The 14,348-nt window shown below is 41.0% G+C and overlaps 1 protein-coding gene across 1 annotated transcript in view; it reads left to right on the forward strand.

Annotated features, from left to right (window-relative positions):
• Positions 1 to 14,348, forward strand: part of tek (TEK tyrosine kinase, endothelial) — a 248,182-nt gene that overhangs the window by 144,758 nt on the left and 89,076 nt on the right. Inside the window, exon 14 of the mRNA XM_063048906.1 lies at positions 6,480 to 6,637. Within this exon, the coding sequence (XP_062904976.1) occupies positions 6,480 to 6,637 (158 nt within the window). The remainder of the gene's footprint in view (positions 1 to 6,479; positions 6,638 to 14,348) is intronic.

Raw genomic sequence — 14,348 nt, forward strand, 5'->3', positions numbered from 1 at the left:
AATTCAGATGATGTGGAGTTTTTTGATTGTTTCTTCCCTTTATTGCCTGAGCTGAGTTCATATTCTCTCATATCGGGCAGTGATTTTAATTGTTGGTTAGATCCAGTTTTGGATCAATCATCTTCTATTCCTAAACTACCAAGTAAATCTGCTTTATCAATTCAGTATTTCCTTTCCAACAATGGTATCTCTGATGGATGGCGTTTTCTCCATCCAAATGAGAGAGATTACTCCTTTTTTTTTCATATGTCTATCACACTTTTACTAGAATTGATGATTTTTTTAATTGATAATCAGCTGATTCCATCTGTTTGCTCTTGTGACTATCAGAGTATATTGATTTCGGATCATGCCTCAGTCACCCTGTCTACAAATCTTCCTAGTTTCCCCAAATGAATAAGCATTGGCGTTTTAATCCAACCTTGTTGTCAGATAATGATTTTGCAAAATTTATGGAGGACCAGATAACTTTTTTTAAAAATACTATCATGTCATCTGAAACCTCAAGTCAGGTTGTTTGGGACGCTATAAAAGCATATCTAATGGGTCAAATAATTTCATATACAGGTTTCCCCCGTCATCCGAAGGTAGAGCGTTCCTATGAAATGGTTCGTAAGCTGAAATGTCGTAAAGCGAAGAAGCAATTACCATTTATTTATACGGGAAAATTTTGTGAGCATTCGCAGACCCAAAAATAACCTACCAAATCATGCCAGATAACACATAAAACCTAAACTAACAGTAGCATATAGTAAAAGCAGGAATGATATGATAAATACACAGCCTATATAAAGTAGAAATACTTTTCCACAATCATTACTGAACTGTTCCCCATAGCGAAAACTCACGCAAGCGCTCTCAGCAGAAAACCTCACGCAAGTGCTGTTGGTATAAACGCGCTCTCCAGTAACCTTTAAACTATGAAGCTGCCAAATCTACCAAATAACACATAAAAATACACAGCCTATATAAAGTAGAAATAATGTATGTACAGTGTAGTATCACTTACCGGAATTGGGAAAACAGCACCGAGCACACTGATGATGGTGTGTTAGACTGAGTCGTCGCAGGCTGGGTGGTGCAGTGGCCCCCACCCTCCGGGCCGCCGACCCAATACATTGCCGCGAAGAACGCAGCAGTAGCCAGGAGGCACACAGCACATTGTTAAGAAAAAAAGCCGAAATAAACTTGCTAATTAATTAGGTGCTGCCTGGTACGTAAATGTCGGCGCAGATCAGAGGCGATTGCCAATTGCATTGCCTCTGATCTGGGCTGACAATTATGTGCTAGGTGGCACCTAATTAATTAGCATGTTTATTTTGGCTTTTTTCTTAAAGATGTGCTGTGTGCCTCCCGGCTACCGCTGCGTTCTTCGTGAATCGGTACAGTATCTGTCCGGGGCCCGGATGTTGGGGTGGTGGGACACGGGGGTGTCATCTCATCGGCGATCAAGGCAGGCAGCTCATCTTCTCCTATGACTGCCCGCCTCGATGTCGAAGGTCGAGGTTCGTCGTCTGCTGTGGCTGATGTGGAAGGCTTTATCACTGCAGCTAAAATCTCACACAGATGCTTCACTTTCTGCATTTGGTTTCGATTGTTATCCTTTCCTCTTCCAATTGCATTAGCTCTTCATCTATCAGTTCTTGCTCATGGGATGCCAAAACCTCTTCAACATCATCTTCGGCAACTTCCACAAGCCAAACTCACTTTGTCCTTGCTTCGTTCACCACGATCGAAACACTTAATTATGTCTAGTTTTACGCTAAGTGTAACAACCTTACTCTTTCAGGCTTTTCCGACACCTTAGAACTCATCTTGTTAACGGCTGCTCAATGCAACGAGTTAAAGCAATGCCGTTCCGCCGGGGGAGAGCGGCTGCTCGGGGCGCACGCTTTTATTGCGCGCTGATTTTTTCACGCGCTAATTTTTTATCGCGCGCTGTCTTTCTTCGTAACAGTGAAAACACGTTCTGAAAGCGAAAACAGGGTACTAATGTAGGTCTTTCGTAACAGTGAGGTTTCGTAAAGCGAACGTTCGAAAAGCGGGGGACACCTGTACTGTGAATTTGAAAATAAAGACCCATAAAGAGCGATTAGATCTGGTCAATCAAATTATAGCAACAGACCAACTATATGCCTAGACCAAAAATCCTGAGTTGTGTAAGAAACGAGTGGAACTTCAAACTAAGTTTAACCTTATTTCCACTCACCCAATTGAACGCCAACTTTTGGAAAGTAAGAGCCGGTTTTATATCCATGGTGATAAATCTGGTAAATTTTTAGTTAACCAACTAAAACACTCTAAAGCTAAACAACATATTACAAAAATTTGAATGGGAAATGGGAACATTACCTTGAATCATTCTAGAATTAATGACACATTCAAGAATTACTATTCTCGACTCTATACTTCTGAATCTTTAAATGATAATATTTCTGTCGAGCATTTCTTAAATAGTTTAAATATTCCTATGCTTTCCCCTGATCTCAAAGCAAAACTGAATGAGCCATTATCATTAGAGGAAATATCCTCAGCTATTCCTGTACTACAGTCTGGAAAATCTCCTGGACCTGATGGGTTCTCTGTAGAATCCTATAAATCATTTTCCTCAATGCTTTCTCCTCAACTAATTTTAGTTTTATCCAACTCGTTTAAACAAGGTAAGTTGCCAGCATCATTTAATGAGGCATGTACCATTCTTTTAGCGAAAAAAGGTAAAGATCCATCAGGGTGTTCTTTGTACAGGCCGATTTCTTTGCTAAATGTTGATGTTAAAATTTTGGCTAAAGTTTTGGCCCGCAGATTGGAGAACATTCTACTCTTAATTATTTCTGAAGACCAAACTGGTTTTATTAAAAATCTCCTCCCTTTTTTTAATATACAGCGTCTATTTAATATCTTATACTCACCTTCAGCTGGGATTCCCTAATGTGTCATTTCTCTAGACACGGAGAAAGCATTTGATCGTGTGGAGTGGTACTATCTTTTTGTGGTTTTAGAAAAATTTGATTTTGGACAAAGTTTTATTACGTGGATTAAATTGTTATATTCACACCCCATTGCTTCTGTCTTGACCAACTCTCAGCAATCCCAACCTTCCATCCTTAAATGTGGCACCCAGCAAGGGTGCCCTTTAAGTCCCTTACTTTTTGATCTGGCCATAGAGCCAGTGGCGATTGCGTTTCATAGCTGTGCTGAATTGATGGGGATTTGGGGGGGGGGCGGTGTTGAACACAAAGTCTCTCTTTATGCTGATGATCTTTTACTTTTTATCTCAAACCTGACTACCTCCTTATCCCCAATGTTTTCACTCCTTGAAAAATTTAGCCAGCTTTCTGGACACAAATTTAATTTACGTAAGAGCAAACTCTTTCCAATAAACAGAGAAGCACAAATATTAGAATTTCATAGCCTCCCTTTTAAAGTAGTAAATAATCATTTTACTAACCTTGGCATTACAGTAACAAGGAATTATAAGCATCTTTTTAGAGAACATTTCACTAATCTTTTAAATCATACAAAATAGAGTCTAGTACAGCGGTCACCCCTGTCTATGTCTCTGATAGGTCGAATTAATGTTGTTAAAATGTATATCCTTCCTAAATTTTTATACTTATTTCAATCTTTACCGATTTTTATTTCTAAAGTTTTTTTTGACTCGTTAGATTCTATTATTTCGTCCTATCTATGGAAGGGCAAACATCCCAGACTAAATAAAGCTCACCTTCAAAAACCTAAAAGGGTTGGTGGTATGGCCTTGCTCAATTTTCGTTTATATCACTGGGCAGCCAACATACGTTGTCTTATCTTTTGGTCTTACTTTTATAATCAGTCTGACTGCCCAAAATGGGTGGCAGTGGAGTTGAACTCTTATAAGAATTTCTCCATTTCCGCACCTCTTGGATCCATACTTCCTTGCCATCTGCCTAAACCAGTTGTTAATCCTGTCATCAGAAACACTCTGAGAATATGGGCTCAGTTCAGAAAATATAATGGTCTTCACGGTTTCTCTCTCTCCAGTCCTATTCTACATAATCATCTTTTTCAGCCTTCTATGCAGAATTTCACATTTTAAGACTGGCACAGAAAGGGCATTAGGTGCTTTGAAGATCTTTTCATAGACAATCGCCTTGCAACTTTTGAACAACTGTCTGTAAAGTTCAACCTACCCAACACTCATTTCTTCAGATATCTCCAAATTAGACATTTTATCAACCTTTTAATACCAAACTTTACTGAGGTACCCAGTAAAAATGTTGTGGACTTGTTTCTTTGTATGAACCCATTGGGTAAAGGTTTAATATCCACTATTCGAGACATGTTAGCGATTTTGAGGCGAGCCTCCTTTGACAAAATTGAAACTGCCTGGGAGCATGATTTAAATTTTCCTCTGTCCGACGGGTTTGGGATTGAATTCTCAAGTCAGTTAACTCAACTTCTTTATGTGCTCGCCACTGCCATTTACAGTTCAAGGTTGTACGCAGGGCTCATATGTCTAAAACTAAATTATCGTGGTTCTATCCTGATATTAGTCCCTGTTGCGACAAGTGTAAAGGGGGCGAGGCTTCCCTTATTCATATGTACTGGGCTTGTCCTAGCCTGGAGAAATTCTGGAGAGATGTCCTTTTAACTTTATCCCATATAGTTAATTACTACTTGGAACCTAACCCTCTGATTGCTCTTTTCGGCACCTCGGGAGAAGTTGACATGCATCTGAGTCCAACTAAACGTCGTACATTGTCTTTTGCCTCCCTTTTGGCCAGACATACAGTCCTTCTTAGGTGGAGAGATGTTGCCCCACCCATTCATGCTCAGTGGCTCAGAGACATTATGTCCTGCTTAGACCTTGAAAAGATTCATTACCCACTTCTTAATTCGAACATAAGGTTCCAAAAGGTGTGGGGACCTTTTCTTGAATATTTTCAAAATGCCCGTTTAGATTAAGGGTTCATCCCTCCTTTTTATCTTTTACACTTAAATCCCTTACTTCCAGCTTCTTTCGGTTAAGATTTATGTTTTTTTTTAAATATGTAAACATATTATAGCTCAGGTAGTAAGCAATATACCTTCTTTTTATAAATACAGCTCTGTGGTGATAAAAGTTCTGATTAACTTTTCTATATATCGTAAAGTTGGCTTGGAGTTGGGTAGTGGGAGGGTGGGGTGGTAACTAACTTTATACGATTCTACTATGGGTGCTTTTCCTTAACTATTACAAACTGTGCATTTGATATGTTTGTTTTGCACTGTATAAACCTCTTTTGTTACTGGCTTTTTTGTTGTTGTATTGTAGAAACATAAAAAATTAATTTAAAAAAAAGACAATCAAGGTGATGTTGATGGCCAGAGAGAGAATAACCTGCAGGTTTCCAGGAAATAAAGAGAGTGAGAATGGGTCTATTGTAATTGTTCTCCTAGAAGCCAGCATGGAGTGTAAAGTAAAAAGTTAAAGGAGATCAAGGCCTTGAGGTGTGGAGTGGAGTTCCTAAAATAGCCCAGGGCAAAGTATTTAAGCTCTGTTGAGAGCTGAAGAAGCTGAATTGTTCTCATGGGTAGGGTAAGAGGGGCTTTGATATATGCCTACATGAAAGGGCAATGAATATAAGAATTGGGGTGGGGTGGTTCAAATGCATTGAATATATCACTCAAGAAAGCATGTTGCAGCTGAAGCAAACTCTGATCAGTTCACACTCGGAGTATTGTGTCCTGTTCTGGGTTGGCCCATTACAGCAAAGATGTGAAGGCAATGGGAGGATATGGAAGAAGCTGTTTGGATTAGAGAATGTTAGCTATAAACAAAGGTTGGACATACTTGGGCAATTTTCTCTGGAGCAACAAAGGCTATGGAGAGACCTTATAGAAGTTTATAAAATTATAAGAGACATAGAGTATATCAGAGTCTTATTCCCAGAGTGGAAATATTAAGCGCTGGAGGACTTAGCTCTATGGTGAGACTTTAAAAGCTTACAGGAGATGAGGAGGAACTGCTTTTGCCAGAGAGTGGTGAATCTGTGGAATTCTCTGCCCAATGAAGCAGTGGAGGCTACCTCTGTAAGTATATTTAAGAACAAGGTTGGATAGATTTTTGCATTGCACGGGAATTAAGGGTTATGGGGAAAAGGCAAGTAGGTGGAGATGAGTCAATGGTCAGAAGAGGGCATGACCCTGATGGTGAAGATCCTTATTGATGGATGCTGCCATCTTCTTAAAGGTGTCCTCAATGGTGGGTGGGGATGTCAGGATGGGAGGGGGTTGTGACCATGATAGGGCTGGGTGAGCCTACAGCCCTCTGGTGCCTTTGTGATCCAGTGCATTGGAGCCTCCATTCCAGGCTGTGGTGTGTGTATGGAATTGAGGTGGTCAATGAGCAAAAGGGCAGCTGAACAATTGGTTGGCACACAATAGATAGTGATCCTTTATCGATTCACTGCGTATGGCTGAGGTACTGTATATCTGAGCACTGGTGCTGTTTCTTACAGCTTACACTGAGCAGAAGACTGGACACCTACTGCTCTATGCTATCCTGGGATCAGCAGGAATGACCTGCCTGACCATTCTACTGGCCTTCTGTATTGTGATTCACTTCAAACAGAATAACTTCCAACGGAGAATAGTTCAAGCTTTTCAAAACAGCACGGTAAGTTTGCAGAATTAAGCTCTGATCTTCCAACTGCTTTATTTTTAGACATGTTATACATATATTATAAACAACAGGTAATGAGGGATATTGTTAGAACACTCAAGAACAAAGAGGGGAATTTACGCCTGGAGCACATAGGGACCGACAAGAAATTGTGGAGGCATTAGTAATAATCTTTCAAGATTTGCTAGATCGTGGAATTGTTCCAGAGGACTGCAAAATTGCAAATGTCATAGTACTCTTTAAGAAGACAGGAAGGCAGAAGAAAGGAAATTATAGGCCAGTTAGACTGACATCAGCGGTTCAGTATTAAGGATGAGGTTTCATGGTATTTGGAGGCACATGATAAAATAGGCCAAAGTTGGCATAGTTCCCTGGAGGGGAAATCTGAGGAAAAAATAGGCAGAAAAGACAAAGAGTTAGTATGTGAGGAGCTTTCAATGGCTCTGGGCCTATGCTCACTGGAGTTTAGAAGAATCAGGAGGAGTCTCATTGAAACCTATTGAATATTGAAAGGCCCAGACAGAGTGGATGTGGAGAGGAGGTTTACTACAATGGTGGAGTCTAAGGCAGATGGGCACTGCCTCAGATAAGAAGGACATCCTATGGAACAGAGATGAGCTGGAATTTCTTTAGCCAGGAGTCGGTGAATCTGTGGAATTTATTGCCACAGACAAGTCATTTGGCATATTTAAAGTACACATTCATAGGTTACATGGAGAAGACAGGAGAATGAGGATCAGCCATGGTGGAGTGGCAGAGCAGACTTGATAGGCCGAATGGCCTAATTCTGCTCCTATGTCTTATGGTCTTGCTGCAGATACAGGACATTGTGAGAGAGGATGGAGAGCAGCATAGAGCGAAATCTATATAGGTACCTATGATATAAGCAGGAGCAGGGATGGGGTCCTATAAAGTGATTTTAGGCTTCTACATAGAAAGTTAAGAAGCAAGATTTCTAGGGTTATAATCCCAGGATTTGCGTATCATCAGGCCTCTCTTCGAGGGCAGTCGGGTTATGTACAAACAAGAAGGTTTGCATCTGAACTGGTAGGCTATTGATATCCTCACTGGGAGGTTTGCTACTCAGTGGGTTTAAACTGGTGTAGCTGGGGATTTGGTAACTGCAGCAGCAGAGCAACCAGTGGTTGGGTGAGAGCAGGTTTGCGAAGCGTTGAGGATCTGCTGGTGGACTTGCTCCTGGGCCTGGCCAAGAAGGCCATTCACATGTCTAGGTGGCGGAAAGTCAAGGGCTCTGCCAGGGTCGACTGCCTGCTCCTCTTCCTAGGATACTTTCATACCCGGCTGTCTTTGGAGAGGGGGCATGCCGTCACCATGGGTACAGTGGGGAATTTCCAGGAGTGGTGTGCTCTCCACAGGGAATTGACTGTTTTATAGACAGTAGTAATCATATTTTAATCTAAATGTACTCACTGTCTTGTAAATACTGAATGTTTGTGCCTTGTGTATCTGTTATGTAAATAAACTTCTATAGTTTTGGAAAAAATGGGGTGAGGGCAAGAAAGTTGGTATGACAAGACTAGTAAGGACGGTAATTAAACATGATGGGACTGATGGGCTGAGAAAGCAATGGTAGAGGCATTATGGGTAAGGAGGATGAACCTTTAGAGCATGGAGAACATGGAATTGGGATGTTCTTGCCATTACAGAGACCTGTTTGTATGAGGGATTGGACTGGAAGCTCAGTGTTCCTAGGTGAGATGTGATATGGGGAGGAGTGAAAGAGCCAGAGGATTTGCACGATTGATAAGGGGCAACGTCCCGCAGAGAGGACACACTGGAGCTGTCATCCACGGAGGCAGATTGGGTAAAGTTCAGAAGCAGGATAGGTGAAAGTACTCAGGCAGGATATCAGAGAAACAGATATGAATACAGACTATGGAGAGGTGCACAAACAAATGGGTTGCCATAGTGGGGGCTTTATCTTCCCCATTATTTGCTGGAACTTCCTTAATACAGGAGACTTCAAAGGAGTGGGATTTCTTCAGTGCATCCAAGAGGGGTTCTTGAAACGGTATTAGGTTTAATATCACTGGCATATGTTGTGAAATTTATGGCTTTGCATCTGTAGTACATTGCAATACATAATAATAATAATAATAAAAACTAAATTGTAATAAGTATATATTAAAAATTAAGTTAAACAACTAATGTAAAAAGAGAGAAAAAACAGTGGGGTCATGTTCGTAGATTCGTTGTCCATTAAGAAATCTGATGGTGGAGGGGAAGAATCTGCTGAGTGTGTGTCTTCAGGCTCCTGTACATCCTCCTCGATGGTAGCTGTGAGAAGAGGGCACGTCCTGGGTGTTGGGGATCCTTAATGATAGATGCCAGCTTTTTGAACTTTCAGCTCTAAAAATGTCCTGGATGCTGGGAAGGCTAGTGCCCGTGATGGAGCTGGATGAGTTTACAATTTCTGCAGCTTTTTCTGATCCTCTGCAATGGCCCCTCCATACCAGACGGTGACGTAACCAGTTAGAATGCCCTCTAGAGCACTTGTGTAGAAACTTGTGGGTGCCTTTGGTGACATGCCAAGTCTTCTCAAGCTCCTAATGAAATATAGCTATGTTGGTCAAGTCCACAGCTAAAATTAGACTGGGCCCTTGTAAATATCAGGAAAGTGCTCAAGCAGGTGATTGGGAAGGCCAAACAAAGCCATGAAATATCTTTAATAAGCAGGATCAATTATAATCTCAGGGTATTCTATACTTAAATTAAGAAAATAAGGATAACCAAGGAAAGGATAAAGGAGGGGATGTGCTTGCAATCAGAGCCAGTGGCTGAGGTACTGAATGAGTACTTTGCATCAATATATTATGGAGGAGAACATAAAAATAGAGCAGTTCACAAATTACAGGCCCTATGGCCCATGTTGTTGTGTTGATCTTTTTAACCTAAGTGTAGGGAAGAGCAGCGCAGAGGACAGTGAGAGACAGGATTCATCAAAACGTGGAAAGTTATGGCCCACTTAGCGACTTTTACCTTTGCTTTGTGTAGGACAAATTATGCCTGACAGGAATAATTTTTTTGAAGGTGACAATATTGCTTGATAAAATGAAGGCAGTGGGTATTATTTACATGGGCTTAAGGAAGCCTTTTCATATGGTACCTTATAGTAGGTTAATTCAGAAGATAAAGATGCCTGGGATCTAGAGTGAATTGCAAGCTTAGATTCAGAACTGGCTTACTCATTGAAGGCAGAAAATAGGAGTGAAAACCTATTAATCTGGCTGGAGGCCCAGTATTGGTGGTGTACCACAAGGACTGGTGCTGAGATATCTTAGTGATTGTTCGAGATATAAAGTAGTTCAATCATTCCGATGAAAATGTGAATGGGTGGATTATTAAGTACTCTGTGGCTCTGGCTGAGAACTTTTAATCTTTGCTGGACATTAGTGAGGTACAATATAACTGGAAAACATCAAACGTGGTCTCTCTTTTCAAGCATGACAGCAAAAGTCCAGGACAAATATGATTAAAGAGAAACTACAGCATAAAAGGCAAAAAGATAACTAAGGAAGAGCACAGAACTACTCAAGGATAAAGGAAGGAGCATATTTGGGAGACAGAGGATATGGGCAAAGTCCTAAATGAATACTTTGCATCAATATTTACCAAGGAGAAGACTGTGGAGGATCATGAGATGGAGTGTGCTAACACATTGTAGCGAAAGGAGAGGCAGGAAGACAGAGGGGGCAGCGCTGCTGTGTTGGTACAAATAAAATCAAATAATCAGAAAGAGGTGATAGAGGGTTGGAAAATATTGACTCATTCTGTATAGATCTAAGGAACTGCAAGGGTAAAAAGACTCTGATGGGACTTGTATACTGACCCCCAAACAGTAATAAAGATGTAGTCTACAAATACAATGAGAGATAGGAAACACATGCCAAAAGGACAATATTACAATAGTCATGGGGGATTTCAATATGCAGATAGATTGGGAAAATCAGGTAGGTGCTGGATTCCAAGATAGCGAATTTCTAGAGTACCTACAAGATGGTTTTTTAGAGCAGCTCATGGTTGAGCCCCCTAGGAGATCAGTTGTTCTGTATTCGCTGTTGTGCAATGAACCAGAATTAATTAGCATGCTTAAAGTAAAAGAATCATTAGGGGCAAGTAATCATAATATGATCAAATTCACCCTGAAATTTAAGAAGGAGAAGCTAAAGCCAGATATATCAGTACTACAGTGGAGTAAAGGGAAATGCAGAGGCGTGAGAGAGGAGTTGGCCAGAATTAATTGGAAAAGAACACTGGCAGAGCAGCAATGGCTGGAATTTCTGGAAGCAATTTAGAAGGTATAGGATGTATATATAACCCAAAGAGGAAGAAGAAAAGGCAAGATGACTCAACCGTACAAGAGAAGTCAAAGCCAACATAAAAGCTAAAGAGAGAGCATATAATAAAGCAAAAATTAGTGGTAAGTTACAGGATTGGGAAGCTTTTAAAAACACTCAGAGGCAATTCAGAAGTCATTAAGAACACAAAGATGGTATACAAAAATAAGCTAGCCAATAATGTTAAAGAGGATACCAAAGTTTCTTCAAATACATAAAGTGTAAAAGAGACGTGAGAGTGGATATCAGACCACTGGAAAGCAATGCTGGAGAGGTAGTAATGGGAGACAAGGAAATGGTGCATGAACTGAATACATATTTTGAATCAGTCTTCACTGTGGAAGGCATTAGCAGTTGTCATACGAAGAGCATTTGATGGCTCTGGGCCTGTATTCACTAGAATTCAGAAGAATGAAGGGGGACCTCATTGAAACCTATTAAATGGAGAAAGCCTTTGACAGAGTGGATGTAGAGGCAATGTGGGAGAGTCTAAGACCAGAGGACCCAGCCTCAGAATAGAGGAGCATCCTTTTAGAACAGAGATGTCGAGGAATTTCTTTAGCCAAAGAGCCCTGAATCTGTGGAATTCTTTGCCACAAGCAGCTGTGGAGGCCAAGTCTTTGTGTATATTTAAGGCAGAGGTTGATAAATTTTTGATTGTTCAGATCATGAAAGGATATGGGAGAAGGCAAGAACTTGGGGCTGAGAGGAAAATTGGATCAGCCATTATGAAATGGTGGAGCAGACTCGATGGATGAAATAGCCTAATTCTGCTCCTATATCGTATGGCCTTATGGTCTTATATTAGGGCTTTTTGAGGTTGGTAAAAAGGTAATGTTAGATCTCTTAATGTGGAATTTAACCAGAATAGCACGATGCAGACCCTTTGGGCTACATTGCTGTGCCGATGTTTTTGATGTACTCTAAGATCAATCTAACCTTTACTCTCCCCACCCCCCCCCCCACACACACATAACTCTCCATTTTCATTCATCCGTGTGTATATCTAAGTATCTTTCCAATGTTCCTGATGTGTCTGCCTCTACCACCAGCCCTGGCAGGGTGTTCCACACACCCACCACCCTCTGTATAAATATCATACCTCTGACATCTACCCTACACTTTCCTTTGATCACCATAAAACCATGACTCCTCGTGCAAGTTATTTCCACCCTGGGAAAGTATCTCTGGCTAGCCACTCAATCTAATCCTCTTATCATCGTGTACACTTCTATCAAGTCACCTCTCATCCTCATTCACTCCAAAGAGAAAAGACCTAGCTCTCTCAACCTATCCTCGTAGACTTGTCCTCTAATCCAGGCAACATTCTGGTGAATCTCCTATGAACACTCTCTAAAACTTCCACATCCTTCTTATAATGAGGCAACCAGAAATGACCTCCAGGGTGGTCTGACCAGTGCTTCATAGTTCTGCAATGTTTTCCTGCAGTTCTTGAACTCAATTCCTTTACAAATGAAGGCCAACACACCATGTGCCTTAACACCCTATCAACTTGTGCAGCAACTTTGAGGGATCTGTGGACATGAACCTCATGATCCCTTTATTATTCCACACTGTTTAGAATCCTGACATTAACATTGTATTTTGCCTTCAAGTATAATCTTCCAGAGTGAATCATTTCAGACTTTTCCAGATTGAACTCTATCTGCCACTTCTCAGTCCAGTTCTACATTCTATCAATGTTCTTTTGTAACCTACGACGACCTTCTACACGCTCCACAATACCACCAACCTTCAAGTCATCTACAAGCTTGCTAATCTGCCCAACCACTTCCTCAACCAAGTCAGTTATAAAATCCACAAACAGCCCATGCGGAACATCACTGGTCACAGATCTCCAGACAGAATAAACTCCATCTACTACCACCCCCTATCTTTGCAAGCAAGCCAATTCCTAATCCATGCTTAAAGAACATTAAGATGTAAGTTTCCAAGGCCCAGTGAGACATACCCCAGGTTATTGAGAGAGTCAGGAGATGAGATTTCTGAGGCCTTGATCAGATCTTCATTTCCTATCTAGTCACAGGTGAGATCACAAAGAACAGGTGAGAAGCTAGTTATGAAATTCTACACCCCATCTAGTCTGTGCCAAACCACACCCAAATGATTAGTTTGGCTCATTCTATACTCTGAGTTTAGAAGATCCCCCTCATGAACCCCTTAAACATTTCACCTCTCATCTTTAACCCATGACCTCTAGTTCTAGTCTCACCCAACCTCAATAGTAGAAGTCTGCTTGCATTTACCATATCTCTATCCCTCATAATTTTGCTTACCTCTATTCAATCTCCCCTCATTCTCCTATGCTCTAACTTATAAAGTCCTAACTCATCAAACCTTTCCCTGTAACTCCGGTCCTCGAGTTCTGGCAACATCCTTGTCGATTTTCTTTGCACCCTTTCAATCTTATGGATATCTTTCCTCTCAGTAGGTGACCAAAACTACTCACAATATTCCAGATCTGGACTCAACAACATCTTACACAGCTTCAACATAACATCCCAGCTCCTGTTCTCAATACTTTGGTTTAAGAAGGCCAATTGCCAAAAGCTCTCTTTAAGACCCTATCTACCTATGACACCACTTTCAAGGAGTTATGGATTTGTATTCCCAGATCTCTCTGCTCTACTCATCATGCAAGTCTTAGCTTGGTTTGTCCTCTCAAAGTGCAACACCTCACATGTCTGTATTAAATTCCATCTGCCATTTTTCAGCCCATTTTTTTTCAGCTCATACAGATCCCACCGCAATCCCTGATTGTCATCTTTGCTATCCACCATATCCCCAGTCTGAGTGTTCTTCCATTGTTCAACAAGGGAATTAAGGTTAACCCTGCTAAACTTCAATTGCTTGCATGATTTGTGTTTCTTTTTCTTTCCCTTGCACATTGGATGTTGATCCTTTTATTTTTTTTCTTTAATTGGGTTATTTTCGGTTTCTTGCTGTAAGCAGACAAATTTCAAAGTAGTTTAAGTTATACGTTCTTTTGTAGCGATGTACTACACACAGGGTTAGAAAAAACAACACTCTGTCTGAAGGTTGCACTCGAGACTAGTTTATTCAAACTTCGTGGCACTGGCTTTTACGCAGTTCCGTTCCCACCCTCTCCGGGCGGAAATGACGTCAGAAGTGCATTACAAAAGTCTCTTCCCGCGCGTAGGCTTTCTCCCCTTGCTGGTGAAGAAGAAGGCCCAGCGCCATTTTGGGGCTGGCCTCTCTGCCGATGCGCGTGCTATTTTGTGAGCCGGTTCGCCTGCGTAGAAAGTGGGTCGCCACACTTAGATAATAAATGTCATTTGAATCTTTAAATCTTGAATTTTTGATTA

Source organism: Mobula hypostoma, chromosome 5 (genome assembly GCF_963921235.1).
Source record: "Mobula hypostoma chromosome 5, sMobHyp1.1, whole genome shotgun sequence".
NCBI classification, from domain to species: domain Eukaryota; kingdom Metazoa; phylum Chordata; class Chondrichthyes; order Myliobatiformes; family Myliobatidae; genus Mobula; species Mobula hypostoma.